The sequence below is a fragment of the Artibeus jamaicensis genome, unplaced genomic scaffold (assembly GCF_021234435.1).
Source record: "Artibeus jamaicensis isolate MK-2021 breed Jamaican fruit bat unplaced genomic scaffold, CSHL_Jam_final contig_685, whole genome shotgun sequence".
In the NCBI taxonomy this organism is placed as follows: Eukaryota; Metazoa; Chordata; class Mammalia; order Chiroptera; family Phyllostomidae; genus Artibeus; species Artibeus jamaicensis.
The window spans coordinates 12,087,028-12,114,485 of record NW_026521924.1 but is presented as its reverse complement, the minus strand read 5'-3'; the positions used below and the strand labels follow the sequence as shown (position 1 = coordinate 12,114,485).

The following is a 27,458-nucleotide window of genomic DNA, read 5'->3' as shown; positions in this document are numbered from 1 at the left end:
GTTGTTTGGTTCTTGTAGGATCCATTTGGGGGTAGCTTCCTGAAGGAGCTAGGATTTCCAGAGTTGGATAATTGGGGTTCCAGAGTTATTCCTACAGTGAGGGGAGCAAGTTTGCAGTGAGCATGGTCATTCTATTCAACAAGCAAGAAAGAAGCTCATCTTTCTTTTTTTTATTTTTTGAAAAATATTTTATTTATTTATCTTTAGAGAGGAAGGGAAGGAGAGAAAGAGAGAATTATCAATGTATGGTTGCCTCTTGTGAGTCCCCTGCTGGGAACTGGTGTTCAACCCAGGCACATGCCCTGACTGGGAATCGAACCACAATCGTGTGGTTCGCAGGCCTGTGCTCAATCCACTGAGCTACACCAGCCAGGGCTCATCTTTCTCTTTTTATGTGTAATTTATTTATTTTGATCTTCAGAAGAAAACTTCCTTGTTTACATTCGTTTTTATTTTTCATTTAAAATTTTATTTTATTTTTTCTATTACCATTTATCCCCCCTCCCCATATCCTCCACCACCTCCAACCACCCCAAAGGTCATCTTTTTTGCTCGGCCTGCTACCAGCAGTCATTACAGAAAAGGTGAAGAAACTAAAGGACATCACCCAAGGGCCATTAGTCTCCCAGTTTCTAACGAAATAATTTGCAAGTAAGATGAACCCACAGTCTCTTTAAACTTGATGGGGTGAGGGCCTTCCATTAAGGTAGAGAGGGGCGGGATCATAACAGACTTGGGTTAACTCTCTGAGAGAAGGGGTGCTTGGAAGGCCCTTAGGTAGATGTGCGAGGTTAGGCTCTCAGGGCTGGAGGTGACCATGTTCTTGCCCCCAAAGAGAAGGGAAGGATACTTAAAAAAAAAAAAAAAAAAAAAAAAAACGCCCGTCCCCACTAGGCTCCCAGGAGGCCACCATATCCTTCTGTGTCCCCTAGTGCATCACGCAGAAAGAGGGGTCAGACTCCTTCAAAAAGCCAACCTTACTTCGTCTCCCATACTCCTTCCTTCATCACAGGAGGGTGGCAAAAGATTCATAACCCACCTTTTTCATCCAGTTGTCATGGAGACCTACCCAGTCTTTTCATCCCTTCTGGTACCAGGAACATTTCTCCAACGCAGGCGGATGGAGGGGGATTAATCCAAAAGCACCAGTGGTGGTTCTGGGGGAGGGGGTGGTAGTAAAAAATAGCATGGAAGGGCTGGCGTCCTAGACCGCAGCGGAGGAACCAGGCCGAGGGACAAAGGCTATAAGTCAGCCGCAGTTCCAGCCCTTCAGTCGGCCGACTGAAGCTGCGGGGGCGCTGCTGGGCTGGAGGAAGGAACAGGGAGGATGGAACGGAGCAGCATGGCGAGACTCGGGGGCGCGCGGCGGGTCCCGGGAGAGTTCTTGGGCCCCAGAGCACCGACTTGTCCACACAAGCAGGGGGGTGTTACAGGCGGAGGGCACAAGCCCCTCCACCCCGACGTCCTTTGGGCGGTGCCGCCATCACTTCCCCCTTAGCCACACTGCCTTTTCCTCCTCCGCGGATCCCCCCCCTCTCTGCCCCGCCACCGAATTAAGAGTCTCTCATTGGACAGAGTTGAAGTCAATCTATCTCGAGTCAGGAAGTCGATTGGATACGAGGCCTGCGGGCCTCCCGTAGCCTGTTGGGATTGGTTTGTTGCCCATTGGCGCAACGGAAGAGGCTGACGGTCGAGGGTTCGCCTCTGCTCCTGCTGGACTGCCGCGGAGGAGGCAACCAGGAGTTTGACCCTGGGTGGCTGGTTCAGGAGGTAGCCGTGGCTGCTGTGGATGGGAGCGGACCTGCTCGGTGTGCCCATGGAGCACCAAGGCAGGGCCGCCACCACCTCCGCTTTGTCGACCCGGGACCCGGCGTCTGAGGAGCCAGATGGGCGGCGGCAGGAGCCGCTGCGGCGCCGGTCGAATAGTGCGTCGGCACCCGCGGTCGGAGCCTCGGCCTTTACTGAGGAAGTAAGGCGGGACCGACCCAGCTCGTACAGCGGCAATACCTCGGTCTCCCGCCAGCGCGTGGAAACACTCAGGAAGAAGCGGCCGCGTAAGTGCCCGGCGGGGCGCCCTCGCGGCTCGCCCTGCCCCCTTCAGGCCCAGCCGCCGTTTTTCCCGCGCGCCCGCGAGGGGACAGTGCCCCCTCACGGTGGTCCCAGGTTGGTGCGTGGTCAGAGAGCGGGTTGGAGGCCTGGGGTCCCACAGACACTGTGGCTTCGGGGTTCGGCTCTTGCGCACAGTCATCTCCGTGGTCATTTCCCCAGGACCCTTCCTCCCTCCTAGCTCCTTAGACATTCCATGCCCGAGAGTCACATGATTTTACCCTGGAGAAGGCTTCTTTTGATTCATTTCCACTGCCTCCCTTCCCCCCAAGACCTTCGAATCCACAGTCTGTCTTGTGTGGGTTTTTAAAGAGTTGCTCTCCAGGACAAATCTTTTTTTGTCTGGACATTTCAGGCTTACTGGAAGATGGTTCACTGACCCCTGCAAGCCTAAAACTAGATTCCATGTTTTGTGCACTAAGCTTTGGCTCTTTTTCTTCCCATGAGAATTCGGGTCATCTCTCACCCAGATATCACATCACCTCTTTCCTTTACATCTATTTGCTGTTAGGATTCAGGGCTGGAGTGTTCTGGGCATTAAGGCTTTTTGTTTTCAGGGAAAATGACGTCTTCTTGCATCTCACCTTGGGGCTTGCACACACTTATCAGAGAATCGTTTTCTCCATTTTATTAGTTTTTTTTTTCCTGTTTTTACATCTTACAGGTCTTTAATTCAGGCCGTCTTCCTAGCACCATGGGTGCTGTTGAAAGTACTTACTGTCCGGATACTCTAATATTAGCCTTACAATATAGTGGCATTTTACATATGATTAGACTTATTGTTGATGTTGTAGCCAAATTCCCACGTTAGGAAATTAACTTGTTTTAAATGCAGATTTGAGAGAGAGAAAGTGGCAGGATGGGTGTGAAGTGTTTATTGGATGGCTTTGTCTTGTACCTTGGTCCAACCACCCATTTGCTTTAGTTTTAACGCATTATGATGGAGATGATTAAATACAATCATATTTTGCTATGGAATGTGTGGAGAGTTTTCATTCCCTTTGTTTTTCTTATCCTCTTGAAAGATTTATTTGGAAAACATCTCTCAACCTACCATTTTTAGAGCTTGGTTTATGTTTTATTTGAGGAGCACTTGATTTTTTAAAAAATGCATGTTATTTACTTTTAGAGGGGAAGAGTAAAGACAGGGAGAGAGAGAAACATCTGTGTGAGGAGAAACATCAGTGGGTTGCCTCTCTTGTTACACAGTCAGGGGGAGCGGGCGCTGAACCTGCAACCCAGGCATATGTCCTGTTTGGCGGGGGGGCTGAACTGGTGATCTTTTGCTTTGCAGGACTATGCTCAACCAAACTCCACACTGGTCAGGGTGCGCCTGATTTTTAAACAGTATAAAACATTAGTTCCTTCGTGGTTTTGTATTGTATCATTGGATATAGATGCAAATTCAGAGACTCAGCAGGTAAGATTCACAGCCATATAGCCAGCTGTTTGTGGACATTGGCCACAAGGATTTGAAATAATTATTGTATTTTGAGTGTTGGACGGGTCAGGCACTCTAAAAACTTTTTTTAGTTAAAAAAATTTTTTTTCAGCCCTGGCTGGTGGGGTTGAATGGATTGAGCACTGGCCTGCTAACCAAACGGTCATCTGGGCACATGCCTGGATTGTGGGCCAGGTCCCCAATAGGGGATGCATGAGAAGCAACCACATACTGAATTTCTCTCTCTCTCTTTCTCCCTTTCTTCTCCTCTAAAAATAAATAAGTAAAATATTTAAAAATTTTTTTCAGATATTCCTCTGAGAGTTTTAATAACTCATTAACCCTCACAACTCTGAGATAGGTAGTAGTAATTTATTTTGCAGACGAGAAAATTGGGGCTCATTTGCCCAGTGTCAAATGGCTAGTGAACAGAATTGTAAACTCAGGAACTGTAGCTTCATAGTATCTGCTCTTAGCGACCGTTGCTTTACAGATTGTCATGTTCTAGTAGCTAATTTTTATTGCTTTAAGAGCAAGCATAGTCATGATCTTTTTTTTTTTTTTTTAAGATTTTATTTTTTTATCTTTAGAGGGCAAGGGAAGGAGAGAGGGAGAAAAATATCAATGTATGGTCACCTCTCCCGCGTCTCCTGCTGGGAATTGACCTGCAATCTAGTCGTGTGCCCTGACTGGGAACTGAACCACGGTTGTTTGGTTCGGAGGCCTGCGCTCAGTCCACTGAGCTGTACCAGCCAGTACGAGTCATGATCTTTTGTGTTCAAGGTTTTTTTTACCTAAGGTGAACATTTCTAGCTACCTGCAAATTTTGAGCATAAAAATGACCTGGGGAGTTAAAAATGCAGATTCCCTGGGTTTGGTTCTCTTTTGAATCAAAATATGGAAAGGGTTCTAAGAAGCACCTCATATCATTCAGATACTGGTGACTCAAAGAACACTCTGAAAAACACAGGTTTAGACCAGTGAAGGGGGGAGTCATATAAGGTGGTTTTGAAACTTCTTTTAGGAACTAAGACAAATTTTCAGGTTGTAGGATTTACTTTTTTTGTTGTTGTCTATTGTTTGGTGTCTCTCAGGTATAGATCTACTAAAGAAATAAGGTGTTATTCTTCCATTTGCACTTTCTCTACAATGCCAGGTGTACCCGTTAGAGGGAGAAACAGCATGTTAGACTGCTGAACCCTCCAAGAATATACATACAGTTGACCCTGGAACAATATGAGTCTGAACTGCATGGGTGCAGTTATATGAGGATTTTTTTTTCAGTAGACATGTGTTGTTTCCATTTGTAGATGCAGAGTGCCAGCTGTATGCATTGGTCTGTGCCATTTTATATTACATCTTGGTATCTGGGCGGGGGTCCTTAACTTCCTTTTAGATACTGTGAGACAACTAAGATTTTTGGGAGTCAGGTTACATGGATTTTAAAATGTTTTAAAAAATATTTAGTTTCTTTTTAAGAGAGAGGAAGGGGGTGAGAAGGAAGAATAACATCAATGTGGGAGAGAAACATCAGAAACATCAATCAGGCCTCTTGTGCATCCCCAAGTTGGGACCTGGCCCGCAACCCAGGCATGTGCCCTGACTGGGAATCAACCAGTGACCCTTTGGTTTGTAGGTTGGCATTCAGTCCACTGAGCCACACCAGTCAGGGCACATCTTTTAAAATTTTTTTTAAAGATTTTATTCATTTATTTTTTGAGGGGAAAGGAAGGAGAGAAGGAGAGAAATATCAGTGTATGGTTGCCTCTTGTGTGTCCCCCACTAGGAACTGGCCTGCAACCCAGGCATGTGCCCTGACTGGGAATCGAACTGTGATCCCTTAGTTTGTAGGCCCGTGCTCCATCCTCTGAGCTACACCAGCCAGGGTGAATCTTTTCATTAAAAAAAATAATAAATATTATTTTTAGAGAGAGGGGATGGGAAAGAGAAAGAGTGGGAGAGAAACATCAGTGTGTGGTTGTCTCTCATGTGTCCCCTACTGGGGTCCTGGCCTGCAACTCAGGCATGTGCCCTGACTGGGAATCGAACCAGTGACCCTTTGCTTCACAGGCCTGTGCTCAATCCACTGAGCTACAACACCCAGGGCTAATTTTTAAAATTTTAATGAGGCATAATTACATATGGTAAAACGTATAATTTTGACAAATGTGTACACTCATGTATTCAGAGAACTTTTTTTTAAATCCCCATTTGAGGACATTTCTTTATAGCTTCTAGAGAGAGAGGAAGTTGTAGGGAGCAGAGAGAGAAACAAACATGGAACATCCATGGCTGCCTTTTCATACACACTCTGACTGAGTTGGGGGGGAATAAAACCAACCTGGGTATGTGACCTGACTGGTCCTGACTTGGAATCGAACCTATGACCTTTTGGTCTGTGCAACGTTTCAAGCCAACTGAACCATGTTGCTCCAGCTGGTTGAGCCACACCGCCAGGGCTGGAGAATATTTTAATCAAGGGCCCCAGATGTGCAGAAGATGTGGGAACCCTGGGATCAGAGCGTTCTGTAGCAGTGGGTGAGCTGGCTCTTTCAGGGTGATTCCCAAGCATGTTGTAACTCCATTAGTTTAGAAAATAAAACTTTTTTGTTTGTAGCTTGACAATTTTAAAGCAGAAAATGGATTGCTTTTCCTTGACTTCAGGAGAGTATCAGTATCTGCAGAATGGAACTGGTGTGGGGGCCTCAGGAGATGGCCTTTTATCAGATGCAGTGTTTCATCTTTAGTAGGGAATTAGGAAGCACTGCCCACTGGAAACTAGGTATCTTTTGCTTTGTAGCTCATTTTTGAGAAACAGTGGGAGAGGATGCTTTGGACCTATATCATTAACTTTAAATGAAATTGAAGAAAACATGACCCCTCTTTGGAATGTAAAACAAATATAAAATGTTAAGTAGGGCCTAAAAATAGCCCCATTGTGCAAGTGTATAAAATGGTACAGTTTGTTACTTTAGGGAAGTTATATATGAGTTACATATTTAGGTAATATGATTGCTCAATGTTGGCATCCCTGCCCTCTGTTTATCTGGGGGAATGGTAAGCAAGAGACGAATGCTATTAAAAACATTTGCTTAGTCCTGGCTGGGTGGCTCAGTTGGTTGGAGCATTGTCCTGTACACCAGAAGGTTGTGGGTTTGATTCCTTGTCAGGCACACACCTAGGTTGTGGGTTCCATCCCTTGGTGGGGTGCTTATGATAGGCAACTGATCAATGTTTTTTTCTCACATTGATATTTCTCTTGTCTCTTTATCTCTCTAAAATCAATAAACATATCCTTGGGTGAGAATTAAAAAATAAATATTTAAATAATTGCTTAAACACATTAAAAATTATTTATTTATTTTTTTAGCAAGAGGGGGAGGGAGAAAGGGAGAAAAACATCAGTCACTTGCCTCTTGTTTGGGCCCCGCCTGGGACTGAACCTGCAACCTGAACTTGTGCCCTGACCAGGAATTCAACCAGTGGCCTTTTGCTGTGGCGGACAATGTTCAACCAACTAAGCCACGCAGGCCAGGGCTTTGCTTAAACACATTTGAAAGGAAAGGCTATGGGAGAAGATTTTATCAGAAAGTGGTAAGAATGGCTATTTCAACTGGTCATAGAAGGTTGGTGATGTCCCTCTGGCTAAATTTATATAATGAGCATTTTTCAGGTTCATAACGTGGGGACTCTTTATCTTCAGACACTTTTTCTTTCTCAGTTTATATCAGTGAGAATGACTAGGATGTGAAAATCCACCTTTTAAAATAATGTCTTAAATTTTGCTGTCTGAAAGGGAAAGCCATCTAGCAGTTTTAGTAGTCTTTATTTTGTGTGTTTTTTTTTCCTGAATGTAAAGTTTATCATTGAGCCTGCTGATTTTATAACAGTATTTTGTAAGTATCTAGTCCCTGAGTTAAAAACTATTTTGTGACTAGGAATAATTGTTAGTAAGATACATCTTTTTAAAAATTTATTGATTTGAGAAAGAGATGAAGTGGGGGGGGAGACAGGGAGAGAGAAATTTGTTGTTCTGCTCATTTATGCGTTTATTGGGTGATTCTTTTATGTGCTCTGTCTGGGATTTGGACTGTCCACCCTTTGGTTCACAGGCCAACACTGAATCCACTGAGCAACACGAGCTAGGGCTCTAATTTCGTTTATATCTTTTATCTTTAATAACTTCATTCTGTTTATTTTTTGGCTCTGTTTGATTTGTTTTATTTTTTTCTAGCATCTCAAGTTGTATGTGATATTCCCTTTTATTCACACTTTCTTCTTTTAAAATACATTTGATAAGCATTTATGGCTAGAGTTTCCCTTTGAGTATTACCTTGGTTGTATCATGCTGTTTTTGATATGTAGTGATATCATTGTCATTCATTTTAAAATTACTTTGATTTTTTCTTTAATCGCAGAGTTAATAATAGTGGATTTAAAAATTCCCAGGTGGGCCCTGGCTGATGTGGCTAGGTGGATTGAGTGCTGGCCTGAGAACCAAAGGGTTGCTGGTTTGATTCCCAGTCAGGACACGTGCCCAGGTTGTGGGCCAGGTGCCCGGTAGGGGGTGTGTGAGAGGCAACCACACATTAATGTTTCTCTTCCTTCCTCTTTTTCCTCTCTTTAAAAATAAATAAAGATCTTTAAAATTTTTTTCCAGGTGGATGCATTTTTTGTCTGTTGGACTAATTTCTTTTTCTTTTTTTTTAACGATTTTATTTAGTCCTGGCTGGCGTGGCTCAGTGGATTGAGGGTGGGGCTATGAACCAAACAACTGCAGTTCAATCCCCAGTCAGGTCACATGCCTAAGTTGCAGGCTGGTTCCCAGCAGGGGACGCATGAGAGGCAACCGTACATTGATATTTCTCTCCCTCTCTTCTTCCCTTCCCCTCTAAAGATAAATAAATAAAATCTTTTTAAAAATTAAAAAAATAGTCCTGGCTGGTGTAGCTCAGTGGATTGAGCACAGGCCTGTGAAGCAAAGGGTCACTGGTTCGATTCCCAGTCAGGGCACATGCCTGGATTGCAGGCCAGGACCCCAGTAGGGGACACATGAGAGGCAACCACACATTGATGTTTCTCCACTCTTTCTTCTTCCTATCCCCTCCCCCCAAAATAAATACATAAAATATTTTTAAAAATTAAAAAAACAAAAGATTTTATTTTAGAGAGGGGAAGGAAGAGGGAAAGAAGAATTAATATCTAATTTTGAAGTACTGTGGAAAGTAAATGTTTTTGTTCTTTGGAATTTGAGGTTCTTTAACTAGACTGACTAACTAATACAGTTAATTTTTGTGAAGGGTTTATGGGTATTTGAAAGGAAAGTGTATTTTTTTTAAAAAACATTTTATTTATTTTTAGAGAGAGGGGAAGGGAAGGAGAAGAAGAGGGAAACATCAATCAGTTGCCTGTCATGTGTCCCCAATCACAGTCTATAACCCAGGTTTGTGCCCTGACCAAGAATTTAACTGGCAATTTTTTGGTTTGCAGGATAAGGCTCAATGCACTGATCAACATTAGTCAGGGCAAAAGGAAAGTGTATTTGGTTTTTTGATACAGTTATATTTTTAATAGATCACCTTATTAGCTGTGGTAGTCACATCCTCTGAACATCTTTATTTTGTGTGTGTATGTGGGCACATTTCTGAGACCTGTATCATTCTCACACTGGTTTGTAGATTAGTCAGTTTCTCCTTATGTTTAAATTTTTTTAATGTAATTTTAAGGAAATATTTTTTAAACTTTATTTATCTTTAAGAGGAAGGGAAGGAGAGAAGGACAGAAACATCAGTGTGTGGTTGCCTCTCGTGAGTCCCTTGCTGGGAACTGGCCTGGAACCCAGGCAGGTGCACTAACTGGGAATTGAACCGTGATCATGTGGTTCGCAGGCTCGCACTCAATACACTGAGCTACACTAGCCAGGGCGTTCAATTATACTGTTTTATGCAATGACATAATTCCTTTTTTGTCCCTTCACCCTTTTTTAATATTTTCTTTTTAGTTTTTCATTCAGCAGGGAAGGGAGGGAGAAAGAGATGGCAAGAAACATAGATGTGAGAGGGAAACTGGCTACCTCGTGCATATGCCTATCTCAGGGGACTGAACCTGCAGCCTAGGCATGTGCTCTGGCTGGGAATTGAACCAGCGACTTTTCATTGTGCTGGATGATGCCCAACCAGCTGAGCCCACTGTTGGGGATGGACTTTTTTTTCCCCTCTAATGCTTTTTGTGTGAATTTTGATTAGTTTCTTTGTATTGTATTGGTTTGCTCTGAACATTTGCTTGATACAGTGGAGTAGCATTGTCCAAGCATTTATTTTGCATACACAAATTTAACTGTGTAAGTATAGCTGATAAGTTACTTAAATAGTGCCAGTGATTTCTACCCACTGATTTGGTCAGTGAATATGTACATAATTCGGAGTAAACATAGGTATGAGAGTTGTGAATCTTATTTTCTTGGTAGGTTATTGCTTGCAGGGGTGGGGCACCTTTCATCTTGTGAGTGTAGCACCTGTTAAATGCAGTGCTGGTCTTGAAACATGGGTTTCACTTTGAAAATACCATGGTTCCTACCTGTAAGTCAAGTGCTCTGTCAGTCTTCAGTGAAGTGCTTAAGATTTTGATATGAGTACTTTTGACTAGAAGCTGATTTTATGTTGAAAAGTATCTGACTCTTCCTTATTATGGGACTCCATCGTGGCTGTTTTGCCGTTTGTTTATCTTCACTCTACTTGTATAATCTTGTTTTAGATGTATTTTTTAAAGTAAGAATATAGTTGAATTTCCTCTTGAGTCTGGAAGAGACATTTGATCTATTTCTGATTACTGACACATTTAGCTATAATTTTTAACTTTGTATTTATCATATTTTTATTTCTTTGTTTTAAAAAGATTTAAAATCTCACTTATTTTTAGAGAGCGAGGAAGGGACGGAGAAAGAGAGGGAGAGAAATACCATTGTGTGGCTGCTTCTTGTGTCCCACAATGGGGACCTGGCCCACAACCCAGGCATGTTCCCTGACCCGGAATTGAATGGGCGACCCCTTGGTTTATAGGCCAGCACTCAGTCCACTGAGCCAAACCAGCCAGGGTGTGTTACTTTGTTTTTTAACTGATTTTTTTTTCCTACTTATTTGAAGGTCATATGTTCATTTCTTTTCTTTTGGGTGGTTCAATGCATATAGACTATCACTCTGAATTAGTGAGAATCCATATCTTTTTTTACTCAAAAGGACAAAACTGCTGCTTACTTTCACTTCCTTCTCTTTCTCTTCCCTCTTCTTCTTCCCGTCTTGAAATTATCTAAGTATTTTAGTTTCAGATTGCTTCTTTTTTTTTTTTTTTTTTAAGACTTTATTTATTTTTAGAGAGAGGGGAAGGGAGGGAGAAAGAGGGAGAGAAAAATTGATCAGTTGCCTCTGTGCCCCTAACTGGGGATCCTGCCCACAACCCAGGCATGTGCTCTGACTAGGAATCAAACCAGACCTTTGGGTTTGCAGACCTGCACTCAATCCACTGAGCCACACCAGCCAGGGCAGATTACTTATTTTTCTAAAAGTTAGCATGTGTTGCTTCTTTTGCTTATTACTATTGTTCCTCATAGCTCATTTTTTAGATGCTTTTAAAAACATATTGGAGTGCATTTTACTAATTACTTCAGAGAAGCTCTTTGGGTAGTAAATGTTGAGCTCTTTTATGTGTGAAAATGTCTTTTGCACTGCCACTTGAAAGCTGGCTTATCTGGAGCTCAAAGTTTTTCAAAGTTTTTCCTTATCACTTTGAAGTTATTGCACCATTGTCTTCTGCCATCTGTGTTGTTGATGAAGTCTTAATTTTATGTGAGACTTGTTTTATGTGACTTGTTTATCTTTGTAGGAATTCACTTATTTCTTTGGAAGTTTTTAGGATTTCCTGAAATTTCAATACGGTATTTCCAAGTCTTCCCTTTCTCTACTAATTGATTGTTTAACACTTAGTGAATCTTTCAACCTGATGATTGATGTCCTTCCTATATCCCCTGTTTTCCCCCAGAAAAATTCTAGCACTCATGTAAGATGGATGTTGGACTGTGGTTCTGCATTCTGTATATCTACCTTTCCTTTATACTCAAGAGACATTTTGGGATATTTTCTCAGTTTTCCATTTTTTTTTCCTGTGCCTATTTTCTTGTTGAATGTACTTGTTAAGCTTTATTTTAGAAATCAGTTTTTCTCCTTTTTTGTAAATGTGTCTTTATTGCAGTATAATCTACATAAAATAAACTGCTTTCATTACAAGTGTACAGTTCCATACATTTTGACAGATACGTACACCTATGGTGCTTCCCCCAACCCCCACCCCAACAATCATGATTTGGGTGACTGTGGAAAGTTTTCTTTTGCCCCTGGCGGTCCTTCCTCCTTTCCTCCAGCCTGTGATCTGCTTTCTCTCAGATGCAGGAATAATTAGTTTGTACTTTCTGGTTTCATAGAAATGGAATCATATAGCATGTAGCCTTCTGTGTAAGTCTGTTTTTGAGATTCATCTATGTTAAGTATATAGTAGTTTGTCTTTTATTTGGTTTTGAACCTTGCCCCCACAAATGTGGATACAGCTCACAGACATTAATTTCTCATTTTTTAAATGGTAGCTTATTCATTTTTCAAGGATAAAATCTCATTTTACCTCTGAGATATTAGTGATTGTTAAGTCTTCTCTTTGTCCTTGCAACTCTTTCTTCATATGTTTTGCTTCTTGTTTTTGTGGTGTTGATTTCTCTTGGTGATTCTAATTTGCGAAATGATCATCTCTGGTTGGAGGATTGCTGTTTCCCTGTCCATGGATACAGTGTCTGTTTACTGGTCTGTCAGTTGGATTATAGGCGAGAGGTGGGATATATGGCCGGAGCTGGACACATTTCTTCTGGTTAATAACTGCTGCTTGGGTGCCATGCTGAGTCGGGCTCAAGTGCCTGTACTCTTGGAAATCTTTGCCTCCCTTGGCTGGAGGAAGGGAGGTGGGGAGTGAGTCTCAGTAGAGGAAAGTGACTGGCTTGTCCATGATTGTACCAGAGCTCCTGTTTCCCCATGGCAGTCACGCCATCTGTAGCTTGGATAGAACACCCCATTCTCCACCCACCCTCATAGCTACTCCCCAATTATTATAGTATTCTTCTTTTGAAGTTTCTGGACAGTTACTGCCTTTGTGAGCCTAGTTCTGCTGATAGTGTCACTTCTTGTTTCCAGAATTATTTTAGAAAATGGTATATCAATAAATGTATTATCTTTAGTCATTTCTGGGATTTAGAGTGAGAAGGGAAGACATGTATATCTATGCAGTCTATCTTGATCCAACCTCCTGAAGCCATTCCCTTGGGAAGGATCTTTTTGGTTACAGATAATAACTTTGAAACCTCTGTTCCATTGAAACGTTGGGTTTTGAGAGAAATTGAACACTGGAGCTTATATTATGTTACATGGGGTGGGGAGTTTTCCTTTACCCCTAATTTGAGTACTAAACCAGAGTTCTGAGAGCTTCCAAGATTTCTTCTGTAAGCTGAGGGGAAGGGTGGTTTTCATTTTCATTTTTTCCCAAGAAGGTTCATAGGTAGTCATTTTGTTGTTTTTATTTATTTATTTATTTATTTTTTTAAAGAGTTATTTATTTATCTTTTAGAGGGGAAGGGGAGAGGGAGAGAAATATCAATGTATGGTTGCCTCTAGTGCACCCCCTGCAGGGAACTGGCTTGCAGGGAACCTGCCTGCAACCCAGGCATGTGCCCTGACTGGGAATTGAACCGCGATCCTCTGGTTCACAGGCCCGTGCTCAATCCACTGAGCTACACCAGCCAGGTGTTGTTTTTAAATATTTCATAGTGTAGTTTGGGCATGTCTGTTGTATAAGAGTGTTGGGTTGGCTCAATATTCTGAAATTTTTCTTCTTGGTCTTGATAACTTTTTTTAAAAAGTCTGCTTCCAGATCATGCAGTTGTATTTCTTTTCCTCCAAGCCTGTTTGTTTATATAGTCCTAGGGAAACTTTAGGGTATGGAATAAGTTTCTGATCTAGTAAGTGTAAATTTAGTTTTCATGAAAAAGCTGTTTTTGACTTTTTTTTTCCTCCCCATTTAGTTTTTCCATGGTTTGGCTTGGATATTGGTGGAACACTAGTCAAGCTGGTTTATTTTGAACCCAAAGACATCACTGCTGAAGAAGAAGAGGAAGAAGTGGAAAGCCTTAAAAGCATTCGGAAGTACCTGACCTCCAATGTGGCTTATGGGTCCACGGGTATTCGGGACGTGCACCTGGAACTGAAGGACCTGACTCTGTGTGGACGCAAAGGCAATCTGCACTTTATACGCTTTCCCACTCATGACATGCCTGCTTTTATTCAAATGGGCAGAGATAAAAACTTCTCAAGTCTCCACACTGTCTTTTGTGCCACTGGAGGTGGAGCGTACAAATTTGAGCAGGATTTTCTCACAGTATGCATTTTTTTAGCTTGTATACCATTTATGATAATCTGTTAAAAATAACCAGTAGCAAGTGGTGGAATCATTTCCATCTCTAATGGAACTTAAATATTCTTGAGTCAAATTAAGATTAAATATAACTTAGTGATAGGAGTTAGCCATCTAGAGATTGGGGTATAGTTTACTTTTTTGCCCAGTTCAGATGGATTGATGAGAACCACTAAAAAGAGAGCATTTTGTTCTTTAGTATGAAAAAATAGTGAAGCTGTGATAAACAGAGTAAATGACCGGGATGAGCAACATCTGGAACAATGAGATTGAAAAATAATAAAATTAATGTCATTTCATGTCATAATATTGTTCCAATCTCCTCTACCTCATAGCGTTTCTTGTCCCCTTCAGTTGTTTCTTGGCAAGTGTAAAGAAAAAAAACAAAAACAAAAACAAGATAAAAATAAGACCAGAAAACCCTCTTAAGGAAATGCAGATCTCTAAACTAGTTAGAGATGGTTGACAGCAGACCCACCTCTCCCCTAACGCCTTCTGATGTGTTCTGTGCAGCACGCTCATTAACAGGAGTCTCTAGACCGTGTCTGGGAATAGGCACTGTGTGCAGGACCTTGAGGCTAGCACCTGAAGTGGATATGGGGGTAGGTGGGAAAATTGGTAAGTGTGTTGTTGGCCAAGACTCGGACCTTCAGGTTTAAAATACTTTCAGTGGCCATGTTTTTAATGCCACCAGTGAGAATATTATTGCAGAGATTCTGCCTTTGTGTTATTCTACATGTCTTCCCTCCACCCTGTGTCACTGTATGATTTATGAGCTTGTTTTCTTTGTTCTTTATCTCATGACGTTCTCTCATAATGACCATAATCATAATATAGAATAGAATTTTGAAAATTAATTTTTAAATATGGTTTTATATTCTTTGTATTTTCCTTGGTTGTTGGTTTTCAGTGGTTTCTTTTCACCTGTGAGGAGAGAAAGTTCTGCTTGTGGACTCTGGACCATGACTGATAGGTAGAGGAGAAAACCTATTTTCAGGACCCTGCAGAGATGCCCTTTGGAACATATGTGAAAACCATTCAGGCTGTTACCGGAGGTTCAGAGTTGTGTGGTAAATTCAGGGGGGGTACAAAGTGGATTTTAGATCTTAGGGACGGCTTTTTAGGCTGTCAGGGCTTCTCGTTTGTGTGCACCAGTACCATCTTTGAAAACTGAGAACAAAATTCCTGTCAAATCCTGTTTGTGCTTTAGGAGTGAGTAATGTTTAATAAACCACAGTGAAATCGTTTTTTAAAATTCTGTTTTAAATTATTTTTTAATTTTTCAATTATAGTTGACATAACTTACTATATTAGTTTCAGGTGTATACCCCAGTGATTAGATATTACATAACTTACTTAGTGATCATCCTGATAAATCTTGTATCTGTCTGGCACCATACATAGTTATTAGAACATTATTGACTATATTCTCTGTACTGTACTTTACATACCCATGGCTGTTCTATAACAGTCAATTTGTGTTTAATTTCTTCACCTTTTTTACTCACCCCCAAAGCCACTTCCTCTTTTGCAACCATCAAAATGTTCTCTGCATCTCTGAATCTGTTTTCTGTTTTGCTCGGTCTGTTTTTTATAGTCATTTGTTGATAGATATGTATTTTTTGCCATTTTCATACTTTCAATCTTTTTTTTTTTTCTTAAAGAAGACTCTAACATTTCATATAATACTGGTTTGGTGGTGATGAACTCCTTTAGCTTTTTCTTGTCTGAGAAGCTCTTTATCTTTGATTTCTAAATGATAGAAGTTCTTTGATTCTAAATGATAGCTTTGCTGGGTAGATTAATCTTGGTTGTAGGTCCTTGCTTTTCATCACTTTGAATATTTCCAGTCCTTTCTGGCCTGCTGATAGTGCCTGGCCTGGGGCCACTTAGTGAGAGGTATGGGCAAAATGCTGCTTGTTTGAGAGTTTTTAGGAAAATCCGAAGGATAAGCCAAGGTAGGCGGGCCATTTGTATGGAAAAGCCACTGGAATCAGGGTGGGTGAGCCAGAAATTGGTGATGCGGGCCTCAGGGAATCACAAAGGGGCAGGGGACAGTGCATTGTGAGCCAGGTTGGTGGAAACTCTGATATGGTACCCACCTGCCTGCTCTGGGTAGGGGGTAGCTCAGAAAAGGAACAGTGGCCTCTGTCAGCACTTTCTGTCTGGGAGAAAGCTCCACCTGTCCTCCATCCCTTCTCCCCCCAGCTCTTACCCTGATACTGAACAATTCATTTCCTCCCTGTATGTCTCTGGTGTCTTTCAAGCTGCTGCCCCAGTGCTGGAGGTCAGAGGAAGTGAGTCTGAGTAAATTCATGTATGGGTCCTTTAAGAGGAACCGCCTGAGATTCTAGAAGCCTTCCACCTCCCTCAGCCTCAATCCTTAATGGTTTTTATAGCCAGAGGTTGTGGGGACTTCCCTTCTTGGCACTGGAACCCTGGTATGTCGTAGGAGGGGGCAGCTGGTGTGGGGCTGGGTGTCCTTGCTCCTTGGCGAGGGGGGGGGCAGGGGGTGGGTGGCTCTGCAGCCAAGGTACCATTCCCAGTTTTATCCACCACACCTGGATGTGGAACCAGCCCGTTCTGTGTCTCTGTCCCTCCTATCACCAGTCTTGATATGGTTTCTTTAATTCTCTAGTTGTAGGACTGCAGTCAGCCTGATTTCAGGCGGTTCTGAAAGATGGTTGTTCTCTTCTGTAGGTAGGTGTAATTTTGATGTAGTGGGAAGAGCTGCCTCTTCCCACTGTGTTTACTTATGCCTCCATCCTGACAGGAAGTCAGAGCTGTCTCTGAAAGAATTTTTTAAATAGTTATTTTTTTTAAATTTGAATCAGATTTCCTCACACAGTGATTTTTGCATGTTGGTGTAGGACTTACATAGACTGCCAGGAGTTAGTGGAATTACTTATGCATTTTATCATCTAACTGTCATTGAGGCTGGGTTTTATTAGGAGTAATAACGGCACAGCAGGGCCCTTCAGGATAACATGAATTATGGGAAGGACAAAAGGAGATGCTGGTTTGACATACAGTCGCAGAAAACTACTTGGATTCCAATAAGCCACTAGTATATGATTTGCCTAAGAAATGAAAATGCTAGGACTTGAGATTCAAGTGTCAGGAAATTGGTATTTAAGTTTCTGACACTTGAATCTCCCTCCCAGGGAGGGCTGTGGCAGATGAAATGACAGTGGTAAACAAAGGGCTTGGTTTGGTCAGAAGAGTAACTTAATCTTAATTAGGGATTAATTAAGGATTAAGATGAAGTTACCTATTAATTTCTATCTCCACTCTGGATCAGAATAAATTGCATGTAAATTAATCAAACAAATGGGAGTTGATTTAATGGGGGAGAACTTGAGGGCTGACCTTGGTTGTCATCAGAAATAGGTGCTTTATTGGTTGAGGCGTCTTTACCTTTGTCATATATTTTGAGTATATATGCTTGTAAACATTCAAATAGGTTAGAAGTTCATAGAGTAGAGCATGGAAGTTTCTTATCTCCAGTGTTACCACTGTTAAAAGTTTATGTATCTTTTTTTTTTTTTTCTGTGCACGACTATATGGCACCGGCATATAAACATGGTTTTACAAGTAGGCACATTGAATCACTATAAAATGTTTCAGCTTTTGTTGATTAACATGTCTTGAAATTCTTCCCACTTCAACTTTTTATTGAATGAAGATCCTCTTCATTCTTAATTTCTGTACAGCGTTCTGTAATATAAATAATAATTACTTATTGATTCCTTAAAAAGTTGAGTTGATCATGATGTTTTAAATTCTGATGAAATCTCCCTGTCCACTAGAGGCTGTAACTTATGTAGTGGAAAATCTTACCTTCTGGTTGTCCACTTGCAGCCTTTTGGCTTTACGTAATTAATAATAAAGTGTGGCCTACTTTGTTACTGCTCCATAGCCTTGAAGATGGTCTTTTGGAAGGCAGATGTCAGTCTTTGTGGCTTCTGCCTGTGTCACAAATGCTTGTGTCATTTAGATTTCTTGGAGCCTTGCTTTTGGTAGGGCTGTGACCTCAGCTGTGCTCCTGCTCCCTGCCTGTGAGCAGGTGTCTTGTTTTCTGCGTGGGTGTTGGGCACATTCTCTCCAGCTGCTGCTGTGGTTTGTAGGTAGAGTGCATTTGAGGCTGTGGGAGCAGGGGTCTGCCTTATCAGCTCATCGTGTATGTTGTCTGCAGATTTGTTCTGTAAAGCATGCACAAATAATACACATCCTTGAGTGCTTTTATGGTTTAATGTAGATGGGATGCCTTATTAAATGGAATTTTTATTTCTGTTGGCTTGTTAAAAAGTCTAAAACATTTTATTTTGTTACAGATAGGTGATCTTCAGCTTCGCAAACTTGATGAACTAGATTGCTTAATAAAAGGAATTTTATACATTGACTCAGTTGGATTCAATGGACGGTCACAGTGCTATTACTTCGAAAACCCTGCTGATTCTGAAAATTGTCAGAAGTTACCGTTTGATTTGAAAAATCCATACCCTCTGCTTCTGGTGAACATTGGCTCCGGGGTTAGCATCTTAGCAGTGTATTCCAAAGATAATTACAAGCGGGTCACTGGTACCAGGTAGGTCTTTTGATTCTTGATATCATATAGGTATTGCATGTAAATATACCTTCTTTTAAAGATTTTATTTTTAGAGAGGGGGGAAGGGAGGGAGTAAAAGGGAGAAATACTAGTGTGTGGTTGCCTCTCGCATGACCCCTACTGGGGACCTAGGCTGCAACCCAGGCATGCACCCTGAACTGGGAATCGAACTAGAGACCCTTTGGTTCCCAGGCTGGCAGCACTCAGTCCACTGAGCCATGCCAGCAAGGGCATATATAAATACCTTTAAGAATTTGTTAAAATTATGTGAAAATAAAACTTTTTCTGGGATTATGCAAACAAATGTTTTGCTTTGAAAATTCTGATTTCATGACCTACTTTTTAAAAATCCGTATTGCTCCAGGTTTCATTACCATAGTTTCATAAACTCTCATCAGCAGACTCACTGATCCCATAGTCCCTGCTCTCAGATAGCATAGGGTGTGCCTGTATCATAAAGAACCACAGCTCGGTAGCACCTATGAGAAGAAGGCAAGAAAAGGCAACGTTCTAGCTTTGAAAGCGGCCTAGATGTTATACGTGTATGTAAACACATGCACGCATGCACGTGCTCATGTGGCCTGAGGATGATGTAAGATTTAGAAGTTGAGATATTGAGCAATAGAAAAATGGTTGGGGGCAAATAGTTTGAAAAGGGAAAATTGGATGGCAGATGGGAAAGGAATACACTTTAAGGATCAGAGACCACTTGAAAACTAAGGAGCTGGGAATTGGGATAAACAAGTTTTTTAATAGGTGTGAGTTGAATGAAAGGAGTAATTGTTTTTTTAGAAAAAGGCATTCTTGGAAGACATGCTGTGGAGTAGGGGTTGATGAGCCAGGGTGACAACCAAAATCTTGTATGAGGGTAACTCGGGGCCTGCACTTGGAGAGGGAAAGGGAAGAGGCACCAGCATTGTCCTAGGTGTGGCAGGCTGATTTGCACTCGGGGTTTCTCAAACTCAGTAGTTGCCCAGACTAGACTGGAGATGTGGGTGGAGTGGTGGTTCCTGTGTTTTGCCATGTTGCTTGTTGGCACACATGAATGTTTATCTTCAAGGGCATATTAGGGGCCTGTTATTTTCACAGACTTGTTTCTTTTTTATTTTTTAAGATTTGTTTTTAGAGAGAAGGGAAGGGAGGAAAAAAAGGGGGAGAAACATCAGTGTGCTAGAGAAACATTGATTGGTTGCCTCTTGTATGTCCCCAGCTGCACCACAGCACAGGCATGTGCCCTGACCGGGAATCGTACCAGTGACCTTTTGTTTGAAGGGTGACACCCAACCTACTGAGACACCAGTCAGGGCTTCAGACTTTTACTGGTGACATCTGCATGATTGGGTGGGGGCAAGAGTGGATGGATATGTGAATAGGGTTTGGGGTTTATAAATATTACCTTCCTATTATTTAAAAAAAATGTTAAAATACTGTGCTGTTTTTAATTATAGTCTTGGAGGAGGAACTTTTTTTGGTCTCTGCTGTCTGCTTACTGGCTGTACTACGTTTGAAGAAGCTCTTGAAATGGCATCTCGTGGAGATAGCACCAAAGTAGACAAACTAGTTCGAGACATTTATGGAGGGGACTATGAAAGGTTTGGACTGCCGGGCTGGGCTGTGGCTTCAAGGTAAGGGGGCTTCTGTGTTCTAAGAAATACAGAAATAAAAATATTGGGCAAACTTTTTCCTTCTAAATAGCTTTACATATTATACAGTCACCTGTTTAATGTGCCCAATTTAGTGATTTCTAGTGTATCTACAGAATTGTGCAGTCATCACCATAATCCGATTTTAGAACAGTTTTAACGTTGCAGAAAGAAACTGTTCACTAGCTGTCACTTCTCGTCTCCTCACCGCCCAGTCCCTGATAAACACTAATCTATTTTCTGTCTCTATAGCTTTGCCTGTTCTGGATATTTCATGTAAATGGAATCATACGATATGTGATTTTTGTTTAGCTTAATGTTTTGAAGGTTCACCCATATTGTAGCATAAGTCAGTGTTCTTTTTTGGTTTGTTTTTAAATTTTTATTTATTTATTTGAGAGAGAGAAAGAGGGAAACATTGCTTTGTTGTTCCACTTATTTATGCATTCATTGATTATTTCTCATATGTGCCCTGACTGGGGATCAAACCTGCAACCTTAGTATATTGGGATGACACCCTAACCAGCTGAGTTAGCCAGCCAGGGCCTAGTATTTGTTCCTTTTTACTGATGGATGATATTCCATGTATGGATATATAACATTTTATTTATCCATTTATCAGTTGATGAACATCTGGGTTGTCAGCTTTTTGGTGGACATAATGTTTTGAATGCTCTTGGGTGTATACCAAGGACTGGAATTGCTGGAACATGTGGTAACTCTGTGCTCAATCTTTTGAGGAACTACAGACTATTTTCCAAAGGGGCTATACCATTTAACAATCACACCTGCAGTATATAATGGTTTAAATTTCTCCACATCCTTGCTAACACTTTTTTTTGGTGTTTAAACTGCTTTAATAGGTGTAAAGTAGTCTCTCCTTATAGTTTTAATTTGCATTTCCCTAAGGATGTTGGACATCTTTTCATGAACTTCTGTCCAGCCTCTTTGGAGGAATGTCTTTTCAAGTCTTTTGCTCATTTTTTAGTTGGATTATTTGTCTTTTACTATTAAGTTGTAAGAATTCTTACATGTTCTAGGTACAAGTCCCTTATATAAAATACATAACTTGCAAATATTTTTTCATTCTATTGGTTGTCTTTACTCCTTCGATGGTATCCTTCGCGACATAGAAGTTTTACATTTTAGATCTTTTCTGTCTACTCTTTCATCACTGTACTTTTGCTGTTACCTAAAAGAAAGTATTGCCTAACCCTAAGACCATGAAGATTTACTTTTTGTATTTTCTTTTAATAGTTTTATAGTTTTAGCGCTACCATTTAGGTCTGTGGTCCATTTTGAGTTATTTTTGTGTATGGTGGAAGGTAGAGGTTCAGACTCATTCTTTTGCATGTGGATATACAGTTGTCTCAGCACCATTTGTTGAATAGACTACTTTCCTCATTGACTTTTGGCTCCTTTGTTGAAAACAGTTGACCATAAATGTATAGTTTATTTCTGAACTCTCAATTCTGTTCCATTGATGTTTATCATTATGCCAGTACCACACTGCTTTGATTACTGCAGCTTTGTGTTAAGTTTTGAAATTGAGAAGTGTGGGTCTTCCAACTTGCTCTTTTTCAAGGTTGTTTTGGCTTGTCTGGGTCCCTTGACTTTCTATATGAATTTTAGGATCAGCTTGCCAATATCTGCAAAAAAGGACAACTTGAATTTTGATAGGGATTGTGTTGAATCTGTAGATCATTTTGGAGAATATTACAGCTTTTAACACTATCTAGTCTTATGATCCAAGTACATGGCATGTCTGCTTACTTAGATCTTTGCTTTCTTTTCCCCAGTATTTTATAGTTTTCAGTGTATATACTTTTGTTAAATATATTTCTAAATATTTTATTCTCTTTGATGTTGTAAGTGGAATTTTTTTTAAATTTTATTTTTGAATTGTTTGGAGATATAATTTTTTTGTGCGTTTTGGGACACATGGTTTTTAATAATAGAAAAGGCACTCATACATATGCTTGTTTACTAATTTTAGGCACTTTGTACATAGATTTCATTTTTGATGAGCAGCATTTGCTCATTGGTAATCACATCTGTTTATGATTGCTTGGGTTTGTTTTCTGGTCACACTTTGCTGGGATAAAGCAGTTTATCAGATGTGAATATGACCCCGTCAGCTGAGTGGGACAGCTGGGCAATTGGGGAGGAATTGTTAGTAGAGGTGACTTTCTGGACATTTTCCCTGTTTGCAGAAGGAGCAGTAGTGCCTTGCAGTGGATCTGGTGAGATTCTAACTGATATGTTAATATCTGGTATCAAAGCTCGATATAATGCAGTGGAAGCCATTGCTCATTCAGAGTACTTGAGGGTTCTCTTTGAAGCTGCATTTCTCTTGGAGCAAATGCTCCTTTATTTTGTAATGAAAAGTTTGAAGATTTGAACATTACTCTAAAAGTCACATTCAAGTTCTTTTGGGCCGTGTTGCCAAACAGAATATATATATTTATTTATTTTGAATATATATATATTTATTTGAATATATTTATTTATGTGAATATCTGTATATTTTTTTAATTTTTTTCCCCTATCACAGCTTTGGAAACATGATGAGCAAGGAGAAGCGAGAGGCTGCCAGTAAAGAGGACCTCGCCAGAGCAACTTTGATCACCATCACCAACAACATTGGCTCCATAGCAAGAATGTGTGCCCTTAATGAAGTAAGGGGACAGGAATTTCTTTAGTTGCTCTGAGGAAAATACAGAACACCCTAAAGTGGGCCCCACTTCGTATAGAACATCTGTCTTCTCCGAACTGGGCCTAATTGTGGTCATATGTGGTGGAATTTGTTTCATTGGCAAAGTTAAAACTCTTCATCTGTAGATTAATCTTAATTGATATATTTTTTCTTAGACTGAAAATAAACACTGTACTGTCTACAAGTAGAGGAGAAAGTAGAGGAAGGCAGGAAGGGAGCCAGTGTGCCAGATGATGGGGGGATGTTGGGTGGCAATATGGGTAGCGATGCTGAACCCAGACTCCATGCTCGTTGTGGCTGGCTCTAGAATCCCTGGGAAGGAATCCAGAGGAAGTCCTGGAAGCTGGGAGAAGACCAAGCGGGCCTCGCAGTGCCTGCCCTGCCCCCTCCACTGCAGCAGAGCTGTCTTTGTGCTTTCAGCTTCTTTACAGTGCTGCCTTGTAGCATTCAGGTCAAGCAGCATTGTACAGGGCTATGAAAGAACCAAGAATGGCCTTCCCTTGGTGGTCCAGTTGGTGCAGCTTTATAGCTTGTCCCTATGTATACATTTTTGTTTAAAATTATTCTTTTAAACAGATAAGATAGAGATGTGGCTTTAAAAAAAACCCTTAAAAGGTGCAGGATTGTGTCATTTTTAAGTAAAAAGATACTGTATCAGCATCAAGTAATTAAAAAAGCCTCTTCATTTGAATATTTTAACTCTGTTTTCTTTATTGCATGTTCTCTTTCCTGTGTTTATGTATTTAAGATTTTAGTTGGTATACATACCATTTTATATTTTTATGTAACTATAAACATGATGCATATTTGATTTATTTTAATGTCATACATCATTCACATCAAGCTGGGCACTTGGTTGCTTGCCAGTGATAGCTGTGTAGTAAAGCATTTTTAAACACAAAGCTGTTCCTTGGTTGGATTTTATTCTTGATAAGAGACTTAGTCAGAAGTGAGTTTTCTCCTGTAAAGAACATGACCACGTTATGAATCTTGGTAGGTATTGCCAAGGTGCTTTCTTTGCAGAAGGGATGCAACAATTTAGAACATTTTGAGCAGTATATGAGTGGGTCAGTTTTACTACAATTTGACTAATAGTGAGTGGAATTTCAGTTGTTTTGTTAACACTTAATGGGTCTAAAATTTTTACTTTTTTTGGATCATTAGTAAGGTTAAATTTCTTTTCTGTGATATTTCTTACATAATTTGCCTATTTGTGTTACTTTGATTTGGGTCTTTTTACTTTGTATAAAACTTTTAATAGTTATTTGTCATTATTTTTTAAAGATTTATTTATTTTTTAGAGAGGGCTGTGGGGAGGGAGAGAAACATCGTTGTGTGGTTGCCTCTTGCGCTCCTCCTACTGGGGACCTGGCCTGCAACACAGGCGTGTGCCCTGACTGGGAATGGAACCAGTAAACCTTTGCTATCACAGGCCAGCACTTAACCACTGAGCCTCACCAGCCAGGACTATTTGTCATATTTAATACACATGTTTTTCTTAGAAAATCTGTTTTTTCCCGTGATATTTTCTGGCATGCTTTGAAGTGGGGCCAGAGTTGTTTGGGGATCAAGTTAAGCAGTCCTTGATCAATTGGATTAAATATAAGTACTTACTTATTTGTGATCAGCAGTCAATTTGCTTCCAGAAACTAGGCATGTGGTCTTTGTTTGGGGTAGCTTTTACAAGAGGACAGAAATTAAGATGAAAACTAATTGCCTTCTTTTGATGTGCTCAGAATATTAACCAGGTGGTATTTGTTGGAAATTTCTTGAGAGTTAATACGATCGCCATGCGGCTTTTGGCATATGCTTTGGATTATTGGTCCAAGGGACAGTTGAAAGCACTTTTTTCGGAACACGAGGTAAGCAGACTTATTTCCTGCAATATGTCACTTACATAAAGGGCATTTAATTCACACTGTTGGAATTTGAAGTGGAGGTGAAAGGCACTTCAGCACTCACATGTTTTTGTAATTGTATGATATGGGGTTTAACTTTGATTGTATTAATGTTCAAAAGCTATTTCTTAAACTTGATTTAATGCAAGAAAGATTTTTAGTTAATTTCATTGTGAGCTTCAGCAATTTTCAAGAAAGAGGTCTTGATGAACATTCAGCCATATTTCTGATGCCTTATTCTTTTCTGAACCATCCATTATTTTTCCCATTGTACTTTATAAATGCACTTCTCTGGGTTCTGCTTATTTTATTTTTTGATGTCAGTTTTTATGCATTGGTCTAGTTCATCCCATTTATTTAATATGTATGTTTTGAAAACAAATAGGTCAGTAAAAAGCATTCCAAGACTAGAAACAGCACCATAAAAACTTAACACATAGACATGCTAGAAAAGACAAAGTGGAAAAGAATCGTTGAGTTACTCAACCTGATATCCTATTTTGGAAGGTGCTTTCTCTTTCCTCTTCTTGGTTGTGTGGCAGTTGAACTATTTCAAGTGTTGTTGGATTTTAGATAGTGTTATCATGAATGTTTTTCAAAATCGTGTGTGTGTGTGTGTCTATTTTTTATCTTCACCTGATGACATACTTACTGATTTTAGAGGGAGGGAAAAGGAGGAAGAGAGAAGAGAAACTAACGCAAGATAGAAATATCAGTTGGTTGCCTCTCATATATGTCCCGAATGGGGACTGACCCCACAGCCTAGGAAATGTGCCCTGACTGGGAGTGGAACCTGGGCCTTCAGGCTTTTGGGATGACGCTGCACCCAACTGGCCACACTGGCCAGGGCTGTCTGTCTGTATTTACTTTCAATGGTGTTTATATGAATTGACAAATCGAAGTAAGATTTGAAGTGCTAGAGAGGTTGCTTTTTCCTTTAAAATAGCTCTAAGTTTTTCTTTTCAAGTTGCTTAAGTTCATGGTTAAAACCCAAAGTACACAAATTTCCTATATCAAGATGCTTAAAGTTTAAGACATATAACTTGTTTATTGCTTCTAATGTTATATTAGTAAATCAGTACCAAGTTACCATTGTTTTTTATACCTTTTATATACATCTTGTTTGTTGTGATCTTTTTACCTGTTCTATGTTAGAATAAAAAGAAATCATGTTTAATGTTAAATTTTAGTGTAACTTTCCTCCTGCTGAATTTCTACTTCTTGAACCTTTTTCCTAGTTAGAACATGGAGATTGATTTCTTAGGTTAACTTTTTTTTTTTTTAACTTAAATTGTCATGTCATCACAGTTAAAATGTGAACCCTTCGGGAAATTTTGTTTTTATATTTTGGCCTGCCAACTTGATTTTCTACTCTGGTTAGCATTGCTGGTCCACTTCTCTTTTGTGTGTTTTCTTGTATTCAGGCTTCTGATTCTAGGGTTAATTCCTGCAAATATGGAACTTAGATTATTTCAGGCCCTCTGAGTCTTGAAATTCACTTGACCCTTGAACATTAATGAGAATTTGAATTGTGCAGGTCCATGTATACTTGAAATTTTTTATTTCACTTATTTTTAGAGGAGAGGGAGGGAGAGAAACATCTATGTGAGATGGACAGTGAAATATCAGCTGGTTGCCTCCTGCATGCCCCCACCTGGGGACCTTGCCCGCAACTCATGCTTGTGCCCTGACCAGGAAGTAAACCGGCAACTTTTCAGTTTGCGGGCTGTTGCTCAATCCACTGAGCCACACCAGCTAGGGCTGAATATTTTCAGAAATACAGTTGACACTTTGTACCCATGAATTCAATAAACCACAGATCAAGAACAGTATTTTTGAATTCCCAACCTCAGTTTCCCAACAGCCGATCAGAAATCTACTTAGGAAATGGGTGTCAGGAATTAATGTCAGTGTTGGCTTTAACACTAGTAATCATTTATGGTAATTTAAATAAGTCTAAAGAAAATTGCTCATTTTTTGTGTTTTTTTTCCCCCCCCAGGGTTATTTTGGAGCTGTAGGAGCACTACTTGAGCTGTTGAAGATCCCCTGACTGTTACCTGGGGAGGGGGAGTTCCTGGAACACTCTGCAGTGGGATCTGTGAACTTCTGTTTTTTAAGAGCCTTATTTATTACTTAATTTTATGATTGTTTATGACCTGAATCAAAGCAAGAAAGGACAAGGGAATTTTTCTAAGTCATCAAGATAATTCAGTCTAAACTAGTAACCAGTAAGGAAAGATTACATGTATGTAACGTGGACCATGCCTGTGACAGTGAGGATTTGCTGTAATACCCGCTGTGTCTTTTTGAAGTTTAGTGTCACTCGCTGAAGTGCTGCAGGGGAGAGCTATTCCGTGTTCCCCTGACTGTGGTTTTGTATGCCATTGAATGTGCTAAATGTAAGGCAAGTTACATGTATTATAATCTAATCACAATTTTGTCAGTATGGCCTTGGAGATCATCACCTGTTCATGAAATCTGTTGTGCATTTAGCCTTTGTGTGAACATACTGAAAAACATGTTTTATTTCAAGATTCTACAAGA

General features: G+C 40.4%; 1 protein-coding gene across 2 annotated transcripts; it reads left to right on the top strand.

The window, feature by feature from the left end:
* The first annotated feature begins 1,681 nt into the window (after positions 1-1,681).
* PANK2 (pantothenate kinase 2) lies at positions 1,682-27,458 on the top strand. 2 transcript variants are annotated; one of them, XM_037147752.2, is made up of 7 exons: positions 1,682-2,054; positions 13,659-14,011; positions 18,382-18,635; positions 20,105-20,281; positions 22,854-22,977; positions 24,752-24,877; positions 26,914-27,458. In XM_037147752.2, the coding sequence occupies exons 1-7, from the start codon at positions 1,790-1,792 to the stop codon at positions 26,962-26,964; spliced, it is 1,350 nt and encodes a 449-aa protein (XP_037003647.1). In that variant the 5' UTR covers positions 1,682-1,789; the 3' UTR covers positions 26,965-27,458. The 2 variants fall into 2 exon arrangements, with proteins under 2 accessions (XP_037003647.1, XP_037003649.1); XM_037147754.2 differs by lacking the exon at positions 13,659-14,011 and having other exon boundaries at positions 1,997-2,054.

Excerpts from the sequence above, each read along its gene's own strand:
- PANK2 (XM_037147752.2), top strand. The coding sequence starts at position 1,790 with ATGGGAGCGGACCTGCTCGGTGTGCCCATGGAGCACCAAGGCAGGGCC. Across the intron at positions 20,282-22,853 it reads GGCTGGGCTGTGGCTTCAAG|CTTTGGAAACATGATGAGCA; the intron begins GTAAGGGGGCTT and ends CCCCTATCACAG. Across the intron at positions 22,978-24,751 it reads GAATGTGTGCCCTTAATGAA|AATATTAACCAGGTGGTATT; the intron begins GTAAGGGGACAG and ends TGATGTGCTCAG.